The 27,187-nt window shown below is 45.6% G+C and overlaps 3 protein-coding genes and 1 pseudogene across 7 annotated transcripts in view; 1 reads left to right on the forward strand and 3 right to left on the reverse strand.

Moving 5' to 3' along the window:
* The window catches only part of NFKBID (NFKB inhibitor delta), an 8,426-nt gene extending 5,696 nt beyond the window's left edge, over window positions 1-2,730 (reverse strand). Inside the window, exons 1-4 of the mRNA XM_023524212.1 lie at window positions 1,952-2,730; window positions 1,332-1,432; window positions 1,079-1,139; window positions 434-648 (exon numbers count right to left, since the gene is read on the reverse strand). Of these exons, the coding sequence (XP_023379980.1) occupies window positions 434-648; window positions 1,079-1,139; window positions 1,332-1,432; window positions 1,952-1,970 (396 nt within the window). The 5' untranslated portion in view covers window positions 1,971-2,730. The remainder of the gene's footprint in view (window positions 1-433; window positions 649-1,078; window positions 1,140-1,331; window positions 1,433-1,951) is intronic.
* Window positions 2,731-2,899: 169 nt separating this feature from the next.
* HCST (hematopoietic cell signal transducer) lies at window positions 2,900-5,655 on the forward strand. 5 transcript variants are annotated; one of them, XM_023524213.1, is made up of 5 exons: window positions 2,900-3,048; window positions 4,070-4,299; window positions 4,671-4,736; window positions 5,147-5,278; window positions 5,506-5,655. In XM_023524213.1, the coding sequence occupies exons 1-5, from the start codon at window positions 2,972-2,974 to the stop codon at window positions 5,544-5,546; spliced, it is 546 nt and encodes a 181-aa protein (XP_023379981.1). In that variant the 5' UTR covers window positions 2,900-2,971; the 3' UTR covers window positions 5,547-5,655. The 5 variants fall into 5 exon arrangements, with proteins under 5 accessions (XP_023379981.1, XP_023379982.1, XP_023379983.1 ...); XM_023524214.1 differs by having other exon boundaries at window positions 4,154-4,299; XM_023524215.1 differs by having other exon boundaries at window positions 4,157-4,299.
* Window positions 5,656-5,951: 296 nt separating this feature from the next.
* On the reverse strand, window positions 5,952-10,132 carry TYROBP (TYRO protein tyrosine kinase binding protein). The gene is made up of 6 exons (XM_011381819.2): window positions 9,986-10,132; window positions 8,369-8,510; window positions 7,948-7,974; window positions 7,657-7,791; window positions 7,427-7,473; window positions 5,952-6,030 (listed from the first exon to the last, which is right to left on the reverse strand). The coding sequence occupies exons 1-6, from the start codon at window positions 10,004-10,006 to the stop codon at window positions 5,965-5,967; spliced, it is 438 nt and encodes a 145-aa protein (XP_011380121.2). The 5' UTR covers window positions 10,007-10,132; the 3' UTR covers window positions 5,952-5,964.
* A 2,720-nt stretch (window positions 10,133-12,852) lies between these two features.
* On the reverse strand, window positions 12,853-13,116 carry LOC105306663 (annotated as a pseudogene).
* Between the last annotated feature and the right edge of the window lie 14,071 nt (window positions 13,117-27,187).

Below are 27,187 nucleotides of genomic sequence, written 5' to 3' on the forward strand. Positions count from 1 at the left end.
TCCTGGGCCAATAGTTGTGGCCCCAACGCCAGCATATGAGCACGGGCTGTGTCCAGGGATGGTCCAGTGACCACAGGGGGCAATTGTGGGGGCCCTGAGGGGAGTCCAGAAGGCTTCCAGGATCCCATCTGTGTCAGGGAAGGTTCTGCATAAAGCCGGGTATCCAGGGGCTCCTGAAGGGTACAGACGGTGGGGAGAGCCAGTCAGCTGAGGAGTCTCTCTTCTCAACCCACCACACACACCTACACATACAAAACGCCAGGTAAAGTGGCTGTGTGTCCCACCTGTGCAAAGCGAACTTGGACTTTTTGGGCTTCAACTTTGCCCTAAGGAATGGGATTGTAACCCAGCCACAAACATCTCAGAACGCCACATGAAGGCAACTGGGAATTTTGGAAGCCCTTCGGCATCCTGTTCCCATTCTGTATCTTACCTCCATACCCTGGGAAAATGGACACGGCTGCCCTGGGTCCGAGGATGGGTAGAAGTCAGGAGTTAGGAAACCTTCAGCAGCAGTAGGGTAAGAGTAGGGGCTGTCTGTGTAGGCAGCATGCGTGTTGGGGTTCCAATCTGGAAAGCCCGCGGTGGGGGCCAGGCTGCCAAGTCCAGAACCCACAGTCTCCTGGTGTGCTGAGAAGTAAGTGTGGCCTGCATGTGAGAGGAGGAGCAGGGACAGGCCTAGTTACCAGAGGTACGGAAGTCACAGCTAAGGCTAGAGGACCTGTATGAGGGCCTAGAGTCTCCCAAGGTAATGAAAGCTAGTATTTCGGGACAGCCAGGGACTGGAACCTAGGATCGTGGGCCACCAAGGAGTTAGAAGGTTGGACTTCTGGTACTTTAACTCCTAGGCTGCTGAAGTGTTGAGAGCCGAGACTTCCAGGGCCCCTGGGACACCCAAGGGCTGTGCGCATAGACTGCTCGGCTACAGAGAATCTGGGAGATCAAATTTCCATTGGGTCCCAACAAGAATCAGGGCCTCACTCCTAAGTCCCCTAAAGTCCTAAGAGTTGGGATGTTTGAGTTCCTAAAGGAAGGTGGGGCAGGGAGTTGAGGGAAGGAGATAAGTTTCCAGACTTACCAACCTCACCCTCATTCACAGATGGGGTCAGGGGCTGGGCCAGGGAAGGCGGGAACTGTCCCTGTAGAGACATAAGCAAAAAGGAACGAGGGTAAATTTATCTGGCAGATTCCTCAGCATCCATTCCTCACCTATAGGGTATCTAAGGACGACATCTCTTATCATCCCTGAGGACCCAGCAAGCCAGCAAGTCCCTGCCCAACAGGAGAAGGCCTCCTGACAGCTGCAGTTGACTGCGCTTCATAGGCCTCACCGGTGCTCCACCCGCGTCAGGCTGTTGCTGGCGGCGCCTCTGTTCTTCCAGGAGCTTCTTCACTGTCTGTGATGGGCAGTGGCTACGCTCACTCCGGCTCACTGCGGGAAGGGGAATGGGAAGAAGTAATCAGGACCCAAGTGCACCGGGGAGTGGATCTGGGTGCCCTCCTCGCCCTCCCGCGCGGAAAAACTGGCACACTGATGCTGCCTGAGAACGCCAAAGCCAATCTAAGATTTCGGGTGCGGCGCCCGCCTCCGCCGTTTCCTTCCTTTTGCTCCGCAATTTCCCCTCTGACCCAACTTTCCACCAGCGTCGTGGAAACTGAGGACGGGGGAGGAAGGCGCCCCTCTGCGCCCCCTCTCCCCACACTTCCGTAAAATGTCTCCCCCACCCTCCCCCCGCCCCAGACCTCCCAGTCCTGAGGCCTCGGGAGTCGCCGGGCATCACATTTTGGACACGCAAATCCAGGTTCCCAACAGCTCTCTGCACAAGAAGCTGCCCTGATACTCTCCTCGGAAACCAGGCGTCCCCAGCCCCTTTCCCGAGGGAACCACGAGTCAACGGCCCCCTAGCAACTTAGAGATACAGAGGTCTAGACTCCGTCTCCACCTTCATACCTAGGAGTCTAGGCCCCATCCCGCAGGAGTCCAGAGCCTAGCACCCACGTCCCCAAGACCCAGGAGTCCTGACCTTCAGGAAGCCCGAGTCCTCAAACCTCACTCTTCCGAGTTCCGACTGAGGACATGTTAAGCGCGGGGGGCGGGGCGGGCGGGGGGAGCAGGCTCGGAAACAGGCCAGACGCGACGCGCTGACGTCACGGCGCTCGCGCAAAGGAATCTTCCATCTCCCCCTTCCTTCCAGTCGCGCGCCCCAGGTGTCCGGCTGGTAGGCGGGGCGCGCAGCCAAGCGCCGCGCTAGTGGAATCCCCGCACGTGGGGAATTCCTACTCAGCCCCAGGACCCGGGATGGGTGGCGACTCGGAAAGTCACGCGGCCGGGGCAGAGTCACCGCCGGCGTGGACCCTATGGCCAGGCACCAGACCTTCCCCATTGAGACCCGTTGCTCATTTTAAACAACCATGGCCCCAAGGGCTCAATCCAGCACCGCTTTCTAAAGGAAGGAGTCCGGGCCGTCAGCCCCCTACTCCCACAGGGCCTAGGGGTCCCGGCTTCTTGCCCTTTCACGCCCGGGACCCAGGGTTCCGGATCCCCAGTCCCCTTTCCCCCAGGACCTAGGAGTCCAGAATCCCATCAGCTTCTCTATCACGACCCTGTCTTCCCACCAAACACTGGGTACTCTCAGTCTCAGGACCCAGGACTTGATGCTCCAGCTCAGTCCCTCGGGGCCTCAAGAATCTGACTCTCGGCCCCTCACTCTTTTGGGGCCGAGCGGGCCTCACCTCCCGCTTCTCCATTACCTCGGGGATTCCGTGGAGCGGATTGCGGGCCCCCAGGGCCCCGGCCTCGGCGCTGCGCCAGCCTTGCTGTTACCCCGCGGAGCCGCCGCCGGGTCCCCGATCTTGGGTCCGGTCCCCCGCGAGTTTTTAAAACGGGGTTCTGGCCCCGCCCAGTCCTGGGTATGGCCCCGCCCACAGTTCGGGAGTCCCCGCTTTGCGCTTGAGCAAACTCAGGCTCTGAATGGGCGGGGCTGACTTTGAGCGCAGGACTCCTGAGTGTAGAGGAAGAGGGAGCTGGGGGGGTCTTCGTACCTTTTGGTGAGGGAAATGGGCCTGGGATACTGGGCTTCTGAAGTAGGAGGGCACTGGCGGCCTGGACTTCTGGGTCTGTGTCTAGGGGGTGCTGGAGACCTCGACTCCTGGGCCCTGGGCAATATTCCTGGGTCCTGGGGGGAAGAGGGAGCTGGGGATTTGGACTTCCTTGTCTCCAGGTTGGAAAGATCTGTAGGTAAAAGTGATATAGGTGAACTCAAATTTCTCCCTTTTCCCCACGTCAACTCCTTTTTCAGAAGTCAGTTCTCATTCATTCATCATTTAAAATAATGTATTATCTCAGGGGAAGCACTTTGCTGGGTGCTGTGATATAACTGTGAACTAAGCAGGGAGGAATTTCCAGCCCTCAAGCCAACTGACATTCCAGTGGGAGGCTGTTCTCAGTTCCCATCTTGGTGACCAGCCACAGCACTGACCAGTGAATCATATTTCTCCCCTGCTTTCAAGACTCCATGCTGTCCTGGTTCTCCTCCCTCACTTGCAGCTACTTCTCAGTTTCCCTGGCGTTTCCTCCTCTTCCCCCATTCTGGGGGGACAGGAGAATGGTTCTCTGTCTGTACTCGCTTCCTTGGTGATCTCATCCAGTCTCCTGGCTTTAAATACCATCCATGAGCCTTCGACCCCTCAAATTTACATCTCAGGGCCAGACTTAACCCCTGAACTCATAGAGGCAGCTGTGGTCATTCTACTTCTCCACAGGGAGACCTATCAGACAGTTCTAACTAAGTAGACCCAAACCTTGGCACCTTCCGCCTAAAACCTGCTTCCCCTCCTTCGCCATCCTGTCAAAGGATGCTTCATCTTTTCAGCTGCTCAGGCCAGAAGCTTTGGTCATTCTAGATTCCTCTCTATCATACTCACCTTTATCTACTCCAACAAGTTTTGTTGGCTCTACCTTCAAAATCTTTCCAGAATCTCCCCCAGGGCTCACACCTTGGTCCACCTGTCATCTCTCACCTGGACAATTGTAGCAGCCTCCCTGGTCTCTCTGACCCCTCTCCCCCAGTTTATCCCCAAAGGCAGTCACAGGGACCCACCACCTCTCCTCCTCCCCCACACACATACCGGAAGCAGATGGTCTTGCCACCAGCAGGGTGACATCCGCTATTGCTGCTTCTCAACTCCCCCACCGTTCATCAGAACTTCTCTGGGCAAAAGCCCTTTGCCAGAACCCTTCCAGCCTCCAGCTCACCATGGTCCTTCAAGGCAACATCCTGTTCCTGCTTCTGCTCCCAGGTAAAGCCAACAGTTAAGGTGGGGGTGAAAGGGGTGGCTTGGGTGGCATCTGAAGGGAGGGATGCTGAAGGTGAGTCCTTCTCCCAGTGTCCCTTCCCTTTCCAAAGATCAGTTGGATTTAGGGCCTAGTTCTCTGGGGGAGGGAAGCTGAGTTCTAGAGTGCCTGCCTGCCTGCCTGTTAATCTCTTCTTCTCACCGCTGAGTCTTTGCCTCTTCTCTCTCTGAATCTCTGCGAGCTCCTCTCCCATTTGGCCCCTCTTTCTCATTTGACCTTTCTGGAATGGAGGTTACTTCTCAGGACATCACCTTTCCTTGCATCTTATTTTGGGAACCACCTCTCCCTGCTGACTACCTTCCCTCTCTTTCCACAGTGGCTACAGCTCAGACAATCCCAGGTGAGAAATCAGCACTCCTTCCCCTTTACCATGCTACTTCAGGTACTGCTTCCATCCCTAAAGCGTGGCCCGAGGGCCCTAGAACCCCGCAGCTGCTCTCCAGCTAACCATCTCATCTCTCATCTCCACATCAGAGTCCCCAGGGGATCTGCAGCCCTCTGCAGATCCCCATCTCACTGCCCTCATCACTAAATTGAAGCCCCATGGATTTGGCCAACCCCCAGCCTCTCTTCAGGAGTACCCACTTTGCCCAAAGCATAGCATATGTCTCACTACGCTGGGACACCCCCAGACTCTCTCTGGATCTCCATTTCCCTTTTCATCCCCCAAGCACAACTCCAGGGAACCTGGGACATCCCCCAGGGACTTCCTCTGCCCATATGCCCAAAACACGATCTTGAAGGCCTGGAACCCCCCTCAGCCATCTTCTTGTTTTGGCCCCCACCGTCCAGCTTCCTGTTCTGGATGTGGGCCCCTCTCGCTGCCACTCCTAGCAGGGCTTGTGGCCACGGATGCAGTGGTATCCCTGCTAATCGTGGCTGTGGTGTTTGTGTGTGCGCGCCCACGCAGCAGGCCCACCCAAGGTGAGGACAGGAACAGGCCGGGCTTGAAGGGGGTGGTGTCCCTAGGGTGGAGGTCCCCACGGAGGGGGCCCCCGGGGAAGCCCTGGAGGCACTGCCGGGGAAACCCTGGTGGCATTGCTTGGGGGGGAACTCCTGAGGAAACCCCTGAGGCACAGGGTCCCAAGGGAGGTGGAGATGTGGTGGGTGGTGGGTGGTCATGCCTCATGCTTTCTCTCCCCCACCCCCAGAGGATGGCAAAATCTACATCAATATGCCTGGCAGGGGCTAATCCCCCTGTAACTGTGACCTTCGACTTCTGATCCTCTCGTCCTGGATTGTGTTGGTGGCACAGGAAACTCACTTCACCCTTTGGGTTGGAATAAAGCAATTGAACTACCTCTACTTCTAATTATTGTTCAAGGAACCCCAGGGTCCCCAAAGCTTCCCTCCTATTTAGCTGTTTCTGGGTCCATGACCCACCCTCCCAGAACCCCACATATCCACATCCCCTCGGCCCAGGGATCTGGAGTAACTCAGCAGTGTTTTGTGCTTCAAGTTTATTTGTGGGCAGGGTTGGGAAAAAGTCTGATTTCTCAGGTAGGGCACTGTGTGGATCTGTATCTTGGTGGGAGTAGGAATAGGGTGCTGGGTAGGCATCAGGAATGGCTGAATCCAGGTATCATGTTGTTGATTGCTATGATTTGGGCTCATTTGTAATACTGCCTCTGTGTGTTGAGGTCACTGTAGACATCTGACCTCTGACCTTGGAGTTCCTAAAGGAATGGACAAGGGTTGGGACCATCAGTGGAAGGGGTCCACCAAATAAAACAAAATCCAGTCTTCTCTCAGTGGCCTGCAAAGCCCCTGGTAGCTTCTTCAACATTGCAGCCATGTTAGAGATGTAGATTTTATTTAAATGCATTCAAAGTTCCCCTTTGTACTCTGCCTCATCATTATGCCCTGCCTCAGGGCCCTTGCACACACATACCATTCTCTCTGCCTGGTTCCTTCTCCCCCTTCAACTCTCCGCTCATGTCACTTCCTCTGAGAGGCACTTCTTGAATTCTCCATCTGTAGTTTCTTCCTCCCACACCCCAGTCACTGTCACATCAGTCTGCTTTATTCCTTCATGATACCTTCCAAACTGATCTTATTTGTTAATTTGCTTCAAATACGTCTTCCCATCTAGGATGTAAGCTCTGCTGCTGTGTCCCCAGCATCTACACATATAGGTGCTCAACAAATTCCACCAAAGAAATCAATAAAGTGAAGCAATGCTTTGCCTTAAAATTTCATTGCCTCCAGTAACTAGAAACCCTCTTCAGTCTTCTGGACATCAGCCAGACTCAAGATTCTTACACTTTACAAAAAGACATTTTATCCACGAGTGAGGCAAAGCAAAGCTGGTTGCCAACAAATAAAACAGACATCACAGAGCAGGGCTCACAGTTGCTGGGGAAGGGTCTATGGCCCCAAGAAGCAGGTGTCAGACAGAACCCCTGAAATCATATGCATATGTCTGGTCTGGGTGTGCATCTTTCTGGGGAGGGGTCTATTTGGCTTCCATGAGATTCTCAGAGGAGCTCATGACCCCCTAAAGAGTTAAGAAAGATGTCGATGGGCAGGAAATGAAAAGATGTCTCCATCTGCATCATGGTTCTTGAGGAGGATTTCAAGGGTACTTGCATCATCTCTAAATTACATACACGATTTTGTATTTTTTGTGTGGATTTTTCTGAGGAGTCTCTAGCTTTCATCAGTTTCTCAAAGGGATGCAGGACCCTTGCCCCTCAAAATTCTAGAACTTTGCTCTTTAGAATTACCAAGCTAGAGTTATATCCTCTGCCTTTATGAGAGCTCCCAGAAATCAGCCTATCTTGGGCTAGGCTTTTCCAGAACAATACGGAGACTGTTTCCTGGCTAAGGCCTGCACCATCCCTACATTTCCTCTCCACACATTTTAAGCTGAGCATAAGGTCATGAGTGATCACCGAAAGTAGTTTTGGACAGAAGATTAAAAGACTAAGGAAGATTAATCTTCAAGGGTTTGAGGGGCTGCTTTAGGTTCTAAAGCGACGGGGGCGGGGGGGCAGCGATGGGGGTGGGTATTTAGGACAGACACCCTCAGGGCAGGAGTGAGATGTGAGGAAGAGAAGCTGGTTTCCTCACCTGATAAGTCGACTCTGTCTCAGCAGTGCGCTGTTTCCGGGTCACTGCTGGGGTGGGGAGTGTTGTGGGGTGCAGAAACAGACAAGGTGGTGAATTGGGGACTACTTGATTGATGCAAAATCAGTCCCTCCATCACCATCCTTTTGGATGGTTGTGTCTTGGGAGTTTACCCCTCCCCTCCAGACAAGTCCTCAAAGCATCCCAGGCCATCCCCTGCCAGCCCCACTCACCATCCACGGCCCCTCGCCCCCGAGGGACTAGCCGGCCCAGGGAGTACACTGCCAGGGCGATGAGGAGGGTCAGCACCAGGTCCCCCAGCACAATCCCCGCCAGCACACCAGGGCTCACCACAGAACAATTGCATTCTGGGAATGTATGTGGGACAGGGGTCAGGGGAGGTCACTGGGAGTTGGGAATTGGGAGGAAGTGTTTGCAGGGGTAGGTTTGGAGAGATTTGGTAAGAGACAGAGATGGGGAGGTCTTTGGGAAGTGGGGAGGGGAATTGCAGGATCTAGGCCTACCGCTCTGGGCCTGGACAGCGCTGAGACCTGAGGAGAGAGAAAGAAGGTCAACTGCAGCTCAGGGGCTATGACCTGTGGGTAGGAGTAGAAGCTGGGGAGGGTGGGTTCTGATAGCTCGGGACCGAGGGTGGAGAGCTACATCTGGTAGATAGGACTTGTGGCTGGCGTAATGGCCACTGGACTGTGTTACTTCTACACCGACTCGTCCTGTTACAACACCCTTAGAGTCCTTCCCCCTGCCTCTATCGGAGGCCAAATGTTGGGGGATCAGGTCCTGGGAGAGACCCATAAGGTTTGCGGGGCTGAGGATCCGCTCTCATCCCAACCCTCTCTTTTGGTTTTCTGTTTCCATACTGCTCCCTGCCCTGCCCCAAGCTGAGCCCAGGGACTCAGGAGGCAGCTGCAGAAGCCCCCGACTCACCACCCACAGTCAGAAGGAGAGGCAGGAGCAGGAGCCTGTTGGAGGGTCCAAGGCCCCCCATGGCGTAGGCAATGCTGCTGGACACCACAGTCCAAGGGCCGGTGGGATGTGGCGTAGTGTCCAACCAAGTGAAGGAGGAAGTCTGAGGTGGGTGGTGGCAGGAGGGAGGGGATAATAGGGGAGGAGGGACAGAGGAAGATAACACCAGAAAGAATCATGCTCAGACACCCAGGGGCCATGCTGTAGCCCCCAATGGCTGGACATGAAGGGCAAAAAGTACATATGTCATCTCAACCTCCATACCCAAGCAGGGGTCAGATATCATTGTAGCAGGAGGATCAGTGGCTGGCTATGATTAACGCTAGCTCTGCCTTGTCACTCAACCTCTCTGGGCCTCAGTTTCTTCTATAAAATGAGGAGTAAAATAGTATCTACTTCATAGGGTGTTGTGGGTATCAAATAAATTAATGTTTCTAGAATAGGGACTGACACTTGTCAGCTTTTTACAAGCACCAGCTCTAACCATTAAATAATCAGAATCTTGTGATGGTCATAGGATATTCATGCACTGCTGACATGCAGGTACTCTGTCCCAAGTGTTAACTCATTTAACCTCCACGACACCCTTCAGGGGTAGATGCTCTCTTCTTCCCTATTTTACAGAAAGGTAAAGACACTTGCCTAAAGTCACACAGCAAATAAAGATGAAAATGGAATGCAGGACCTAAGGACAGATATTTGACCTTTAGAGAGAAAGCAAAAAGAACCCAGGTGGAAAATAGCAAAGGAGAAAACCAGTGACACAGAGAAGGCGGGAGAGGAATAGACACATCACAGACATAGATTGGGAGTCGGGGTGATGATGTGGTAACCACTGGGCCAGGCTGGATTGCCCCAACCAATGAGGAAGTGGCTGGAAGAGAGGACTGAGGGAGGCCACCCAGGAGGAGACAAAGACTTCTGGCCCTCAGCAGGATCCTGAACTGGGGCTGGGGAAGGAGGAACCTGAGGTTAGAGCACTGGGGGGATGGGCCAGCAGCAGGAAGCCCCCCTCCTCCTTCCAGGCGTCACACCCCACAGCTCCCTGGGCCTGAGCTCAGGAGAAAAAGAGGAACTGGATGCCGGTCATGAGATAGACGCTGAGTGTCTGTTGGGGGTGGGAGGGGGGTGGGGAGTCTGGAGGAGGGTCAGGGCCCAGTCCAAGGCAGCACTAGCTGCTGACAAGGAGAAAATTTTGAGATGGCCTAAATTAAATTACAGCGGCCAGAGGGTGGAAGGAAAAGACAAGAAAAGCTAATCAGTTAACAATTAAAGGGCAAAAGCAACAAAAGATGCTTATGTTCCTGAGTGTATGTTGAAACTTTGAATTTACTTCCAGCAGGCTATTTCTGTGATTATCTAGAGAATAGCCGAGTGGCCCACCACCAGTCATCACCAAACCCAGGCACCTCAGCTTCTTGCTTACTTGTGAACTTCCTGGACTGTTGCCCACCATTAATCCAAAGGAGCAAATACTTCTTCCTTACAGACAATGCAAATATCCGAGAACTAGCCTTGCCTCACCTTCTCCCACCCTCTTTCTCGGTAGCCAATGTAAATTCTTTCAAAACAACTTACATCTTTCTTCTCCAAACTCATTGTATAAAAGAGCCTGCCAGCTCCAGGATGGCAGATGAGTTGTCTTCGCCATCTAGCTCTGCTGCTGGTGGTTTAGACTGCATGCCCCAGGACCTGGTCCTTTTTCTGGCTAGCATTTGGCTCAATAAACCTTTCAGAAAAGCTTTTGGCCATGAAAGTTTTTGTTTAACACTGTTAACAGCTGTCATTACCCAGGCCTGGTTGAGTCTTGTCCCTAAAGAACAAACACTGCCCTCTACCCCTCACCATCAACACTGCCAGGTCTGGCGTGAGCATGGAAACAGGCTCTGGCAGCTGTACTGGTACCCCAGGCCTCTCAAGGTGGCTGGAGCAGAGTGAGCCAGGGACTATCAGAGACTGGAAGAGGCTCTGAGCCAGGAGGACCCTGATCTGACTCTGGTGTTCACTGGCTCCCTCTGGTTTGGCATGGGGAGCAGACTGTGGGGAGCAGGGATGGGAGTGGGGAGCCAGGCTGCTGCAATGGGCCAGTTTATTGTGAGGATTTTGTGAGGTCTATTAGAAAGATGGCTGCCTGGCACACTGTAATGTGCAATGGATGTTAATCATTATCATTATTGTTATTGTTATAGTACCTCGAGTCTCTAGTTCTGGGCTCACCTTGATAAAAATCCTCCCTCAAACTCTCAGCCTCAGACTCCTGATCTGATCTTCCCAACTCCAGCCAGGCCTAGGCTGTCCCCAGTATTCAGTCTAATAGCCAGCACACCTAGGCGCCATCCAATCAGAACAGATATGGCCATAGTTTTGGGTCAGAGTCCTGAGCCCCCGTTTAGCTGCTGAGATGTGGGGAAGTCTGAAGTGCCCCAAGAGGACAAACTGAGGTGATGACAAATGTCTGTAGGATGTAGGGTAGAAGCTCTTTACCAATCAAAAGAGAAGTATCTCAATATTTTAGCAATCGGTATGACTGTACTGGTACAGACCACAGAATGCCAGCCTGAGCAGGTCTCTACTCCATGGTCTTCACTCCACTGGGTGAAGGAAGAGGCTGAGATGGAGGTCACCCAGCTGACTGGGTGTCAACCCACCCACACAGGAAGCAGGGCTATCCTCCCTCCCCGCTTGAGATCTGTGAAGTGTCTCAATCTCTCCTGGCAGCAGCCCTTCCCTGTCTCCCTTCCCCCACTACCTGAAGGTGTTCTCTGAACCTCCTAAGTAAATAACTTGAACTCGAATCCTCTTCACAGGGTCTTGTTCTGGGAGACTCCCACTAAAACAAAGAGTGTAACTCCCAGAAGGAAAGAGGGGCGCTGGGTCATCAGCACAATAGATACCCATGACATCTCCCATGCCTGCCCCTGTCTCAAAGAACCTGCTGCTTCGTAGTATGAAGATGGCAACTACATATGCCCACCCCCTGGCTCTGGTCAAGTTACACCTGACCGAAAAATAGCAGTCAGTGTTCTTTGTTGCATACAGTAAAAGCCACTCTAACTAGTTTAAACAGAAAAGGGAATGAGTTCAAAGATGTTAGGAAGACAACTGAATCTCTGGGAGGGCCAGAGAATCAGTCCTGGGGCTACCCAAACCCTGATGCCACTCAGATTTTCTGCTAAGACTTCTGTCATTTGAATCAGAATCAATTTTACGGGTTGCCTTCTTCTCCTCGCTCTCTTTAAAATCAAATTCTGATGTGAGTACCAAAATATTTACAGATAAAATGTATCTGGGATTTGCTAACTAACAGTACAGGAGAGGGGAATGAATAGGAAAAGATGGGCCAGTCTTGGATGGTGTTGGAAGTAGATAGATTATTAAGAATTTCTCATACTCTTCTGTCTACTTTTCGGTCTTTTGAAAATTTTTCAAGTTAAAAAAATTTTTAAACATGGGTGTATTTAATTGGCAGAGTGCAGGACACATGCTTGCACCACAGCTGCAAGGAAGTGGCGCTGGCAGTGGGCAGCCAACTTAGATCACAATGGCTGACTTTTTATTTGTAAACTGAGGCTTTTAAAATATAATTAAAGCAATAAATAGATTTAGCAATTGTAGTTCATCCATGTCATAAATGCAGTCATTACAAGTGAATTAGAACTCTACAAGCTGATTTGAAGGGTTCTTACCTGAGAAAAGCAAGATGCAGAGAAGTAAATATAGTACAATCCCCAAACAGTGACCAAAAAGAATCCCTTACAAATATGTGTATTTACATTTACATATTTGAGTGATGGTGGAGAAAGCAATTAAAAGGATACACCTCAGGCTGCTTACATTGGTAATATTGATGACCTGGGTCAAAATAGAAGATGGGGAGGGTAGGGGCAAAACAAGTTTGAAAGTAAAGGAAATATATGATAACAGCAGTGTGTGTAACATGATGCCGTATTATATATAATACGTTTATATGTAACATATACATAATTATATACATCAAATTGCATATAACTGCATAGAAAAAGTGTGAATGTCTAGTCAGGAGAATATCAACAATGGTTATCTCTGGGTGGTAGAATTTATTTCATTTTTTTCAGGTTTTAAAACTTTTTATTTGCATACTAAAAAAATTGTGCATTCCAAATAATTAAAATCATGTGAACAACAACAAAAAAATAGCACTCTGATTAAACTGCATTTTACAGCCTGCAGGACACCTTGGACCAGCTTGGTTTCACTCTAGATTTCACCGTCGTCCCACCCAGCTTCTGCCTTCACCAACATGCAAGTTCTTTTCCTTCCTTGCCAGCCAGACAGGCCTGTGAGAGAGGCAGGTGCAGCCTTCACTGTCAGTAGTTCTTGGATGTGAAAAAGGGCAGCACAATTATTGAAACTTGATGCAACCTCTTTGCATCTTACAAAGTTAAACAGCTGAAAGAAGTAAATAAGAAGGCAACGCTTGTGGAATGGACAGTGCATAGTGGCGGTGCGTGCCTCATTACGATTCGCCTGCTTGCTTCTCCTGTTCAATTGTTTCTTTTGATGTCAGTGGGTTTTTTCTCTTGCGTTTCTGTCTTCTTCAATTTTGACATATCAAATTTCTCAATCTCAGCTATATCGGGTTTGTCAGACATGGCTGCAGAGGAAGCGGAGTGAGGCAGTGAGCAGTGAATCCGATCTGCTCAGTAGCTGTCGGTCGTGGAGTCAGGTGGTAGAATTTAGATGACATATTTTCTTTATTTTTAAAATTTGATTTGTTTTTCCGCAGGAAGTATTTTTAACCTATATAATCAGGAAAAAATAAAGGTATTTCAATTTCAGAAAACACAAACAAAGTCAATTTTGTGAGAGAAAAAAATATAAGACTTCTGCTGCCAGTAACAGTGTTCTACAAAATCAGAAACCAGACTCCACTGGAGAGCAAACAAAACTGCAGGATGAAAAATATGGAGAAAATTACTAAAAGCAGCAAAGCACTAGTAAAAGAGTAAGGAAATACTGTCCAAAATCCAGGGTAAAACAAGAGAGAAATCCAAACTCAAATGCCCTCACTTTGTTCTGAGGGTGTTTTCCAATCCAGAAGACAGTTTGATACATAGGAGGCAAAAGTGAAGGCCCAGGCTCACCAGACTGGAGGTCTGAATATCAGTTCCTCATTTTAAGTTGGAATCTGAAGACCATCACACTCAAGTAAGAGTGAGCCAGAAGTTACCTAACCTTCACATGAATTTACAACTTACCCCTGTATCCACGGAGTGAGGCTAGTAAATCTAGGCCTCGTCCTGGTTTAAGAGTGTACCCAGGTGACTGACAGGAGTAAGCAAATGTCCCCTCTGGAGTAACATACCACCGTATTAAGTGTTCAGATTCTTCCTACAAATCTAAGACACCATAAATGACAACCAGCAGAATCAACACATATGAGAACATATACGTGAACACTTCATGTAGAGAGCCGGATCTGGACTGGACCTGTGGCCAAAGCCTGAGTCAGGACTTACGGTCAAAGCATGGGCAAAGCCACAGTTGTCTGAGTTGCAATCTGCCAAGGGCAGAGAAGCAAAGAACAGACGGCTGCTTGTGGTTTAGCACAGATATCTGGGTACAGACGGGCCTCCGGGAGATTATTGTCGCCAGCGAGTTTCAAGTTCCAAGAACAAGACTCCCATCCGCTTCTTGTTCCATTTTATATATAATAAACGCGCTGAGCTTGCCTCAGGGTCACTGTATCTCCATCAGAGTGCAGTGTCTCACCTGGCCTCAGCTTCTGTATATATCATGTCTCTGTGTTTTTCTTAATCCTCTGTGGCACCCCCTCAAGTTAACCCTCTAGCTGTGCAAGTTGCGGCACTTCAGATACTGGAATTGTCAGATACAGACTATAATATGGCTACGGGTACTTTCAAGAAAACAAAACACACGTTTGAAAATTTTATCAGGGAACTGGACACTATGAAAAGTGAGAGAGCATATTAGAATATAAAACAAAATGTAATTCAAGAACTGAAAAAGACAATCATTGGAATTAAAAACTAAATAGATGTATTTAACAGATTAGACATAGCTGAAAAAAGAAGGTTGGTCAAAAGAAACTATGCAGAATTCAGTAGAAAAAAAAGATAGGACGAACAAGAATTTTAAACTCATTTTATTGTAGTCCCAGAAGAATAAGGTAGAGGCAATATTTGAATAGATCAAGACCAAGTTAGAGTTATAGCAAAAATGCAAGCAAATTAACCAGCACATAAACCAGCACATTAACAGGTTAAGGGGTAAAGCATTTGATAACCTCAACAGATGCCAAAAAAGTATGCGATAAAATTCAACATTGATTCATGATTTAAATTTATAGCAAACTAGAAACAGAAGTGAATTTTTAAATTTGGAAATAGCACACCAAAACCTTCAGTGAACACCATATATGGCGAAGTATTAAAACATTTACTGGTTAAATATTAAAAGCTTTCCTTCTAAGATTTGGAATAAGACAAAGATTTCTGTTGTCTTTCCTTCTGTTCAATTTTGTCCTAGAGACCTTGACTCCACAGTAAATCAGGAAAATAAATAAAAGTTATTAGCATCATTATTAATAGATTATATGATTCTGGTTATAGAGAATTAATAAGACTTTATAGACTAATTTTCATTGGAATTCATAACAGAATTTGGCTAGGTTGCTGTATATAAAATTAATCTACAAAAATCAATTTATTGCTAAATATCAGCCATAAAACAAATAAAAGTAAAGAAAAGTAACTACTTATATTAGCATAAATAGTTGAGTAATAAATCTAACAAACTATGTGAAAAGTCTGTACAGGGAAACTTTATGAAAGATTTTTTAAAAATCTAAATAGATGGAGTTATATGATAGATCATGTTATTGAATTGAATATCAGTTTTTCTCTGGATTTACTATTTATTCAATTCATTCATAGTCTAGATTCTAAAAGTTGTTTCTTGTGGAACCTGTAGGTGGAAACTAAATTTTATACAGAAATATAAAAGGCCAAGTAGTATAACAGAGATATTTTTACAGAATAACAAGGTAAGTGGTTTCACCCTACCTGATATCAAGATTTATTATAAAGCTATGGGAATTAATGCAGCGATCAATGATTTAGAACAGAACAGAGTCTAGAAATATACCCATGTATACATGGCCACCTGATATGCGACAGAAGATGGTCTTTTCAATGAATGGGTTGAGCTAGTTTGCTCTCTAAATAGATGAAAGTTATATTAGCATCCTATCTCATGTCGTACACAGAAATTAACTCTAGGTAGATTAGGGACCTAGAGTGAAAGGTAAAACAAAAGTTTTTAAAAGATAATGTAGGATAATAAATTCATAACCTTAAGGAAGGAAAAGATTTCTTAATCAAGACCCAAAAGCACTAACATAAGAGACAAGGCTGATAGCACATAATTAAAGGGACTGAAAGTTAAAAAAAAAAAAAAAAGACAAGGTTGTTACATTTGACTAATTAACATTAAGAATTTGTGTTCATCAAAAGATATCTTAGAGTAATGTGGTTATATTTATATTTTAAAAGGTCATTATTGCTTAGAGATACCTATTTACTAATTTTTTTGGATAAAATAATAAGATGTTTGGAATTTGTTTGGAAAATGATCACGGAGTGGGAGAAGGTATTTGCAACATATAATATAGACAAAGAATTTGAGTCAGGCATATATAAAGGACTTCTTAAAAACAAACAGCCAACCCCAAAAGAAAAACGAGCAAAACTCACGAAAACACTTTACAAAAAAGGAACTCTAAGTGGCAATAAAGGTATGAAAAGGTGCTCAACTTCAGTGAAAAATGCAAATTATGATAGCAGTGCAAAACTGCTTCGCACCTTCCCCTTTATCCCCAGAAATGATAAAAGTCTCAAAATCTGACAATATCAGGTATGGTGAAGACATGGAGCACCAGAAACTCTCGTACACTGCTGAAGGAGTGGAAGTGGTTTAACCACTCTGGAAACAGTTTGGCATTATCTCTTTAGGTTACTCAGAACTTCTACCCCTCTATCTGTATCCCAGAGAGACTAGCGAATGGATGCTAGGAAGCCTGTGAAAGGCTCTTTACAGCTGCCCCATTTTAAAGCCTTTCAGAGGAATCTACACAAATACTTGTCACAGGAGAATGGGTACATATATTGTAGCACATTCATACAATAGAATATTATGTAATAATGAGAATAAATACAGTAGATACCTAGAATACAGTAGATATTAATACTTGCAACAACATGGATTTATCTCACAGAGTGCTGAGCGAAAGAAAACAGCCCTATACAAAAGAGTACATACAATATAGTTCCCATTTACCTAAAGTTTATAAATAGTCCAGATTAGACTACAGTATTTAGGAAGCATAGATAAGTAAAAAGACTATTAAGAAAGGCAAGAAAGGGAGCCCAGCAAATCAAAATGGTGGTTATCTGCCAAAGGAAGAGCAAGCTTTGCAAAAAAGGACAAAACATTTTCTAGAATATATTGATGACCTCTTTCTTCCTGCGGAGATGGAGGCCCAGGTGTTCGCTAAATGATTCATTATTCTGTGCTTTTGTATATTTTTGGCAGGTGTTCCATATGTCACAATAAGTAAAAATTTAAAGATATGATATTGATTGCTCATTATAAAAATTTTGAAAAAATACAGCAAAATAAAATTCACCTACTTTCTGAGACAGCTTCATTAACGTTTTGTTATAGTTCCTTCCCGTCTTTTTATTGAGCATATTTTTATGTATTTCTGAATATATCATATATGGAAATTTGCATCCTGCTCATTTTGCAAGCAATTTGTATTACCCTGGAATGAGCAGCTATAGGAGACTGCTCATCTGTAACCTGACCTCACTGTTATACATCTGCTCTTTGCCCTGGAACCAAGGAGATGACCCTCACAGTACAGAGGGCAGAATAAATCAGATGCCAAAGCTAATATTTCATTTCTCGGTTCAGCTACGCTCAGAAAGAACTGTGAGGTAAGTCTCCATTTCCCTTTTCCCCTTCCCACTGCTTGGAACTTGGATGTGTTGGGAGCCATCTTGGACCACACAGGCTAGGGCACACCCCTAGGGATGACAGGGCCGTAGGTAAAAGCAGCTTGGATCTCTGATGCTATGAAACCTTCATACCGATGCCATGAAGCCCTATACTGTTTATACTTGGCCTATTGGTAAAAGAAAAATCAAGTTCTGTATTGTGTAAACCACTGTTATATTGAGTTCTGTTATAGGGTTCATATCCTACCTGATCTATATCCTAAGTGCTCATTATATATGAGCAATTCCTCATTTCTAAAATCTCCTTAGAAATAGTCTTAGTGTGTTCATAATATTATATCCTCTGAAGTTACTGATTTTTTTATTCACTCACATTCATTCATCTATTCAACACATATTTCTTAGATAGGTGGATGAGCAATGGGGATGCAATGGTAAACAAAGCTTCCCTCAAGGAGCTTATATCCTAGTGGAGAAAGATAGGCAATAAACAAGAAAAAACAACCCTTTTCTATTTTTAGATATAACATGTTCCAAAATGTGCAGCAGAGACTAGCTAATTGCTCACCAAAAGTTCTTCCCTTTGCTCCTCCACACACAGCTAGACTACATTTCCCATCCTTCCTTGCAGTCAGATATGTTGGGCCAAGGGCAAGTGAGCAAATCTGTTGAATCCAACCTCCTGGTGATTCTAAAACCCTCTTACTTGTGGCACTTACCTCTTTCAACATCCACTGATGGAGAGGACTTGTGGGGGCAGGGCGAGGGGAACTAAAGGAGCCCAGAGCTGCCAGATGGAAGGTAGGAGCTTGAATCCCAGAATGACTCTGAGAAGCAAATCCACCCTACTCTCTACATTACACTATGGTGTAAAGGAAAAATAGATTGCCTTGTGGACAGAAAAAGGGTGCTATAATAAGTCATAAATTCCTAACTAGTCAGGTCTGATGGGTAAGCATGTCCCAGGATTATAACTTCTTTAGTAAAAGGTTTTTAAGCCTGCCCTGTCTATCCTTTATGTGCATCTAGGTTAACACACCTTTGAAATGCTGAAATAAGACCCCTCAAAGGCATAATCACCCTCAAGAGAGCACATAATCTTAACTATTTTGTAATCCAATCCCTGCTTTGCTTTATCCTACCTTCATGTAATCTTCTTTACATTCCCTCCTTAATTTCAAACACTGCAAAACTGGTATTCTCTGAAACATTTGAGATCTTGCTTCCCGGCAATTGTCATAAGTTTAGCTCAAATAAACTCATAAAAATTCTTTACAGGTTTGGACGTTTCCTACATTGACAGTGTTAAACCACTGAGATTTGGGGGTTCTCTTTGTCTTATTTCAGATCTTAGAAGGAAAGTTTTTAATATTTAACCATTAAATGTTTTAATACTCTGATTAAGAAAGAGCTCTGGTAGACAACTAAAATGACTCCAATTTTTCACTCCTCTGTCTCTTTGCCCTTTGCCATTGGACTTCACAGCAACTTCCATCAAAGAGTGGAGTCTATTTCCCCACCCCTTGAATCTGAGCAGGTCTTGGGATTTGACCAATAGAATGAGGTGGAAGAAACCTCCAGCAACAGCTAACTGATACAGGCTTCCTGACTAAATAACTTCAGAAAATAATGTCAAGGAAGTACTCTCTTATACAGTTATCACGTTAATGATAATAGACTCTAGCATGTTAATGAAAATTCCTGCAACAAAGCAGCTCGTTTAACTTCATTCAAGCCAACATTTCCCTTCTCACATTTCTCACATTATCAAAGAGCTCTTTTATCTTCAAACATCAATTGACATCCTCTGGATCTTTGTTTTTGCTATTATTAAAAAATAATGCCACGATGCCATTAATATAATGGCTAGGTGGAGGGCCGGGGGAGGGAGGGAGCAATTGGAGGGATCATTTTATAAACTATATAGATGTCTAACCAATGTACTGTATACTTGAAACTAATTTAAATAAATAAATTTTTAAAAGTGATGCCATGAAAATCCCTGTAGTGAAGTCTTTTACTACTTCCTGGATTCTTTCCAGGGGCTAATCTTAGAAATGTAAATGGTGGATCAACAGATATGGATTTTTAGGCTGTGGACTCAGGCTGCCCAATCCTTCTTCAAAAGGTTCATTCCCATTCACATACCAACTACGGTGAATGGGGTCTCGCATTCCTGTGAACTCTCTTCAGCTATAGGGAACCACATTTCAAACATCTTTGCTGATTTGACAGGTTTCGAAAGAGATGCATCTCAGTATTTCAAGTGGCAAATTATTCAAATGTTACTGGGGATATACTTGGCTTTCATCTTTATTTGGCTACTTGTATTTCTTCTGTAAATTGTCTTCTCGTATTAATTTGCCCATCTTTCTTTTGGGTATTAGCTTTTCATGTTAATTCCACACTAATTTATTAATATCTTCATTACATTATATTAACTATTTTTCTATCATATCTGTCGTAAATATTTTTCTCTACTATTTAACTTCAATTTTAGTCATGCCCTTTTTGGATATACAGAATATTCAACTCTTTATACAGTCAACTCCATCAATCTTCTCCTTGGTGATTTGTTCTCCCACTTTGAAGTTCAGAAAGTCCCTACCAGAGATCATTAAATATTTCTTTCATCTTCAAGACTTTTATTGTGTCATTTTCTTCCCACATTTTACTCTGGAATTTATTTTAATTTATCATGTAAGACGAGACTCCAAATTGATATTTTCCCCCAAATGGCTGAAATATAAATCCAACTGGGGTGATATTATGCTTCTGTTCTATAATACATTCTTGCTTTCTTCCCTGTCTTTGGCCAACCATTCTGATACATTACCCAAGATGATTTCTCTTCTACTGAAATCACACTTTAAATTACATGAACTCCATGATTTTGTCTGTCTTGTCGCCATTGTATCTCCGACACCTAGAACAGAGCCTCACACATAGCAGGATCTCAATAAATATCTGGTGAAATAATGAATGAGTGAGTCAATGAATGAATGAAAGAATAAGCAAATAAACAAATGCATCCAATATGCCAGGCCTGATCTGGGCAGTGAGTTTATTTATGTTGAGAGTAACGTTCTTCCTCTTCCTCTGTGAAGTCCACTGATAAATAGAAAACAGTTCATTTAGCCTGTATCAGGAAGCTATTGCTGCATAACAAAAATCCCCCTAAGTAGCTTAAAACAACAAGCATGTTATTATTACTTGCTCACTGTCCTGAGCAAGTAATAATAACATGCTTGTTGTTTTAAGCTACTTAAAACAACATAGCAGAAATAGGGCATAGCAGAAATGGTTTGTCTCTGTTCCACGTGATTTCAGCTAAAACTAGAACATCAAAGAGGTATTTTTTACTTACATGTCTGGTTCTTCAGGACAGCTCAAATGGCTGAGGGATAGCTGGAACATCTAAACTGAGGTCAGATATCAGGGACATCACTTCTCGCTGTTATCTGGCTTCCTCAGTTCCCCATATGGTCTTTCTATGTGGCCTCTTCACATGGCCTTTCCATGTGGCATCCCCAACAGGGAGTTCAGGGCTCCCAAGTGTATAAAATCAAAACCTGTCAGGCCTAAGGCTTAGGCCGGAAATGGCCAGGGGTGACTTCTGTCACATTTATTGGTTAAAGCAAGTCACTTTACGTCCAAGGCAGATTCAAGGAGAGAGGACTATGAAAGAGTATAAATAGGGAGGTATAATTCTTTGGAAATCTCATTATAACTGACTTCCACAATCCATTAAATGGCTCCATGTTGACCATTCACAAAGGCCAGGCAGGAAGCAGATGCAATGGCAGGCCCCACAGACAGTCTCCTGAAATGCAGTAAACATATGGGCCCTAACAAAGTGCTTGGGAAGTCTTTCATGGAGGCGGTAACCCCAGATCTGTGTCTTAAAATGAGAGGAATACAGTCAGTCAAATATAAGAGCCTGTATAAGGTATGTAGGTAAGAAATCACTTCGAGATCAGTCTCAATGAATCCCTAAAGTCCAAGACAGAGAGATGAAGCCAGAGCCAAATCAAGATCTATATAATGGGGGATGATAGAGGCCCTAAATGCCACAGTAAGAAAGCTAAAGATCACCTTGAAGAGTAATGATTCCCAACCAGCAACTGGGTATCAGAATTACCTGAATCCAGATATTTTGACGTGTGTAAGCAATTGTTGAGGGAGAGGGAGCAGGGAGCACCCAGTTGGTAGCCATTCTATACATCAAGAAAGAATCTGGGCTGAAATAGGGCTGGGAATTGTAGCAAAGTAGATGCTCATCAAAGCCACTAGACTCCAATGGAGAAGTTCATCTTAGGAGAATGTCTAGAGTCAGGAGAAAAAAGAACTCATATCAGTGCCTCAAAGAACATTCTTTGTAGCAAGATGTGGCCACCAATTTCTCACATCAAGAGATGGGAACTGTGTAGCCTCATCTTGAATCTGAGTGAGCTGGTGATTGACTTAACTGATAGCAGCAGAAGTGATGCTGTGTGACTTCTAAGGCCAAGTCAGAAAAGGTCATATAGTTTCTGCCTGGATATTTGGGACACATGCTCCAGGAGAAGCCAGCATGAAGTAAAATCATCATACTGGAGTGGCCACATATAGTTGCTCTGGTCAACAGCTGACAGCCATGTGAGGCAGTCACCTTGGACACCAGCCCAGTCGCGTTTTCAACACCAGTCAACATCTGACTTTATATGACAGATGCCAAGAGAAAACAGCCCCACCCAACCCTTCTGATCCATAAAGTCAGAGTAAAAAGAAAATGGTTGCTAAATTTTGGGATAATCTGTTATGCAGCAATAGGTAACTGAAACACCGGGTTTGTAAACTCGACTCTCACTCTAATCCTAAAGTAGCCAGACATCACAGGTAATGTAAATCAGTGAGCAGGGCTTGATGTGGGACAACAAGGCATGGTGGGAACCCTGAGGCACTAGGGAACCCATGCTGTGCTGTTCTGGGCTGTATTTGCTCCCAGACTTGTTCCATGCCTTCCCCTTTCTGCCTGCATGATAGGTCACAGTTTCCATTCTCTCCCTTCATCTGGATTCACATGGAATTCCTCCAATGAAAAGCAGTGGCAGGAGTCTTGGGAGTGAGAGGAAGAGGTCAGGGTAATTCTCCCCTCTCTCCCTGTGGTTGTGCCTCCTCCACAGCTCCAGCCAGCTAGACCATCCAACTGGGTTTTCAGCTTCTATTAGATGACTTTGTCTCTGGGCTCTGGTGACAACACCTCCTTCCTTTGTTACTGCAGCCTGGGATTGCGGTGGCTTCCCACTTCTGTTAATTTCCAATTGCTTCAGTAGCTCCTATTTGGCCCCTCATGTCCTTCATCTGCTGTATAACCACCTTCATGTGTTAATGCCCCTGTGTTCTAATATGGGAGTGGTTTCTGTATCCTTGTCAGGCCTTCACAGGCATAGCAACTGTGCCCACATAGGAAAGTGGGCATCGTGCTGTCAGATCTCTTAATGTGTCAGAAGCCAGAAATCAGGATTATCATGAGGAATGTTCCTATATTTCAAACATTGTGGATGCCAACATACTCTGACTTCAGGGTAGGTGGAGACAGCAAGAGGGACTCAGGAGGAACAGCTGCAGCAGTTCACTCACTGAGCCAGTGAACAGACCTTATTGAGCACCTACTGTGTGCAGGCACCATGTGGGGAGCTGGGGACAAAGTGGTGAGCAAGAGAGATGAATCTCTGCCCTCGTATGCTTACATCATAGTGGCAGAGACAAACAAATGAGTGAAGAAGAGGAAGAACGGTGTGCGGTACATGCCATACAGAGAATAGAAGGTGTGTAATATTGTGTGAATGTGGGTATGGAGGAATTGGGCTTTAGCTGGGGTGGCACAATGGCAGCACTGAGATGGGGGCATCTTAGCTGAGACCTGAAGAAAAAGAGAAAGTCAACCCCACAAAGTCTGAGAGAACCATGTTCCCATAAGAGGGAAGGGCCAACACAAAGTCCCAGAGGCAGGAAAGAGCTGTGAGTGTGTGCAGAACAGCGAGAAAGGTGTCGTGGCTGGGCAGAAAGAGTGAACAGGGAGTCAGAGGATGGGGGCCAGTGAGGATGGGGAGGCAGCAATGGCCATGTGATGGGAGCTGCAGGGGCCACAGGAAGGAGTTTGGATCTTACTCTAAGTGCAATGAGAAGTCATCGGAAGGTTTTAAGCAGGGAAGTAATGTGATGTGATTTATAGTTTTAAAAGATCCCCTGCCCCAATCTGTGGTGTGAGGACAAGTAGGGCACAAGATTAGAGGCAGGGAAAACAGTTTTATAAGCAACTGTGGTAGTCCAGGTGGGATTGAATGGTGCCAAGATAAGGGCGTTAACAATGAAGAGGTGAGAAGTGTATAGGTTTGGGAGAGTGTGGTGTCACAGAAACCATGAGGGGAATTTTCAGCTAGAAATTATCTGGAGGACTCATTAAAATTCAGATCGCCGGGTCCCATCCTCAGAGACTATGGTTCAGTACGTCCAGGACAACAAAGAATTTGCTTTTCTAATGTTGACCTAAAAAAATAAAATAATTATTTTACCAGCAAAAATGGGTTTATTAGGGAACAGCAAAGAATTGCAATTTGGGACATGCAAGTTAAGGCAAAGCATAGACAAATCTGAAGAATGAAGGAGAGGAATTGTTCTTTCATAGAGGAAAGTCTGGAGTGTAGTAGCTTTTCATTAGCTGAGTTGTGACAATATCTCATTGCTTGAGTTGTTGCCCAGCAAAGAGAAAATCTTCTTTCCTAACGCTGGGGTAGTAAAGTAGAAAGCATCTTTCTGATGCAGATGCAAGGTATGTCTCTTCCTGTTTGGGGTAATTGACAATGAGTGGTAGGGTGTGAGAGCTACCCCCTGCAGGCCCTCTTGACTCCAATTTTAGTTGAAGTTTCCTTTTAATTTTCACTTTAACAAGTTGTCATGTGATGCTGATGCTGCTCCAGAGATCACACTTTGAAAACCACTGGTCTAGAACAGCGCTTTCTAATAGAAATACTATGTGGGCCACATATGTGATTTTAAAATTTCTAGTAGCTCCCATAAAAGTAAAAAGAAACAGGTGAAAGTAATTTTAATAAATTATCTCACTCATACATTTTATTATTAATATATCCCAATACTATCATTTCAATGTGTTATCAATATTTTTAAAATTCTTGAGATATTTTACTTTTTTTTTTTTTTTTGCTAAGTCTTTGAAATCCCAGTGTGTATTTTATACTAACAGTACATCTCAATTAGGACTAGTTAAACCCTCAATAGCCACTTGTGTGGCTAGTGGCTACTGTACTGCACAGCATAGCACAGGCCTGTTATTGAAGGACCAGTGAATTGAGGATAGAGAATTACCCCTTGAGTTGAGCAACAAGGAAAGGCTTTAGCTAAACACAACATCATTTTTGTGGAATAGAGGGAGAGAGATTGAGGGGAGAGCATGTAGACACTTTCTTCCTGAAATCTGGCTGTGGTTTTATAATGGAGAGATTAGGCTGACAACATTCAGATCTAACATTGGATACTGACATTACAAAAAAAAAAAAAATCCAGACATTATATGTGCCTCCTGATAGAACTCAATAACACCCGTGAAGTGTACTTAGCCCAAATTATAACTGAATCTGACCTAGCCTCTAGATCTACCTGTTTGCGGGACATACAGGGAACAGAGGAACATATTAAAGGACACCAAGAAGTGCAACCAAATCAGACTGTGAGATGAATGAGGGGAAACGGGAAACTGTCATAGTCTAATACCGAAAGAGGTACCAACAAAATGCAATACACGTATCCTGTTTGGATTCCGACTTCAACAAGCCAACAGTTAAAAGACACTTATAAGACAATCAGGGAATTTGGAGATGGGTTGTATATTAGATAATATTAAGGAATGATTCATTTTAGGTGTGATAGAGATGTTATTGTTAAAGAACCTTAAATTTTAGGCCTTTGAGCCACGCTTCTCTTGCTCAGGCCCGCTTCCACATCTGCAAGTGTACTTTCCGTTCTAATAAAGCTTTTCTTTTCTGTTGGGAAAAAAAAACATATTTTAGAGATACATATAAGTATTTATGGGTGAAATTCTATGAAGTCTGGGATTTGCTTTAAACTAATTAGGTGGGGAGGGAGGCGGAAAAAACAAGATTGGTCACCTCTTGATAATTGTTGAAGAACGGTGATGGGTACCTGGAGGATCATTATAGTACTCTATTTTTGTGCATGGTTTAATATTACCATAGGTTTTTTTTTTTTAAAGGTGTGGGTGAGTATCTATGAAGGAAAAGAGAAAAGGGGGGAGATATTTTTTTTTTTTTTGAGACCGAAGCTACATGAACAGGCTGGAGAGCTGACCAGGGATAGTGGAGATGCCGGAGAGCCAGACGGTGGCTGAGCTGGCTCCAGGACATACAGAGTGGTAGGGGTCTCGCTCTTTCTGGAGTAAGGGACTACGTAGCTTCCACCGCTGCCCTAACTTCAGTTCCGACGGCTGCGGCTCCCGACCGGAAAGTGTGTCCTTAACCCATCTACTAAGGTCCGGCTGGCGAGACAGAGTGCTGGCGCCTGCGCAGCACCCCCGCCTCCGAGCGCGAGGTTCAGTCTCTACAACCCATAATCCCCCGCGCCGCTCTGGAGGCGCGCTCTCAGAGAGGGCGAGGCCTTGGCCTCCAGACTTGAACAAGGTGAGACAGAGGGTGTCGCCTGGCCTTCTGGGAAATGCCGTTCTCATGCCAGGCTCGAGCCACCGCTTAACCGGTTCACAAGACTACGCGCCCCACAATGCACTGCGCGTGCAGCGGCTGAGCGGTATGTTGCTGCCCCCAAGTGGAGGTTGAGCGACCTGTGATTGGTGTTCAGAGAGGCGGGGGCGAGGGCGAAACTGGGAACGCTGAGGGTCGCCCTGGGAAGCCCTGGGCAGGCTTTCCAAGGGCGAGGCTCCCAGACCTGGGCTAAAGAAGGGTGGTAGTGGTGAAGAAATTGGAGGCAGGGCCCGCTACGAGGATTAAACGAAATCAGGACAGTAACTGTTGGCTGCATATTGTCGTCATTATTACAGCTAGCACTTACGGAGTAAGAATTTAGGTGCCAGACACTACTCACAACGCTTTACATGTCTTATCTCATTTAATCCTCCCAATGGCCATTTGAGGTACTATCAGCCCCGTCTCCTCTTTACAGGAATGAAGCTGAGCCCCAGAGAAGAGAACTTGCCCAAAGTCACTCAGCTGCTCAGTAGCAGAGCTGGGATTTGAACCCAGGCTGTTAGCTTCATTCAGTCTGCTCTTCTTCACTATGAATAAAACACCTTTTGATTACTCTACTAATTTAATCCCAAAATTGTAACTAGCACATGAATCAACTCGAGACAGCAATTAGCATGTGGATCTCTGAATTGGTAATTATCGCATGTACTCCTGCCCAAGTTTGTGATTTAGCCCAGTTCCAGGACAGAGAAGACATGCAGCATAGATTTATAATTAGCACATGAATCAACACAGGTTTATGTCCACAGAGACCAGATTTCTGATTGGCACTTAAATCAGCAGAAGCTGGAATCGTTAGGTTTCTGATTACTACCCTGATTTGCACACAGTGATTGTATTCATGCCTAGAAAGCCCTATCTATATCCTTTTGGTCCAAGTGACTTTCAGCTCAATGTTGCCCCCATCCCTTCCCCGAAAGCCCACCTCCACCCCCACCATCACTGGCTGGCAGACTTGGTGTCTTCCTTGTCTGACTCCTCTC

The sequence above is a fragment of the Pteropus vampyrus genome, unplaced genomic scaffold, assembly GCF_000151845.1.
Source record: "Pteropus vampyrus isolate Shadow unplaced genomic scaffold, Pvam_2.0 Scaffold452, whole genome shotgun sequence".
Lineage (NCBI taxonomy): Eukaryota > Metazoa > Chordata > Mammalia > Chiroptera > Pteropodidae > Pteropus > Pteropus vampyrus.

What these genes read in the sequence shown, in the direction of transcription:
- HCST (XM_023524213.1), top strand. Translation starts at nt 2,972, where the DNA reads ATGGGCGGGGCTGACTTTGAGCGCAGGACTCCTGAGTGTAGAGGAAGA. An exon ending in CCTTTACCATGCTACTTCAG is followed by an intron (nt 4,737 to 5,146) that starts GTACTGCTTCCA and finishes CCCACCGTCCAG; the next exon opens with CTTCCTGTTCTGGATGTGGG. An exon ending in ACGCAGCAGGCCCACCCAAG is followed by an intron (nt 5,279 to 5,505) that starts GTGAGGACAGGA and finishes CCCCACCCCCAG; the next exon opens with AGGATGGCAAAATCTACATC.
- TYROBP (XM_011381819.2), bottom strand. Translation starts at nt 10,006, where the DNA reads ATGAGTTTGGAGAAGAAAGAT. An exon ending in TGAGTTTGGAGAAGAAAGAT is followed by an intron (nt 8,511 to 9,985) that starts GTAAGTTGTTTT and finishes CACCCACCTCAG; the next exon opens with ACTTCCTCCTTCACTTGGTT. An exon ending in GGGGCGAGGGGCCGTGGATG is followed by an intron (nt 7,474 to 7,656) that starts GTGAGTGGGGCT and finishes TCCCCACCCCAG; the next exon opens with CAGTGACCCGGAAACAGCGC.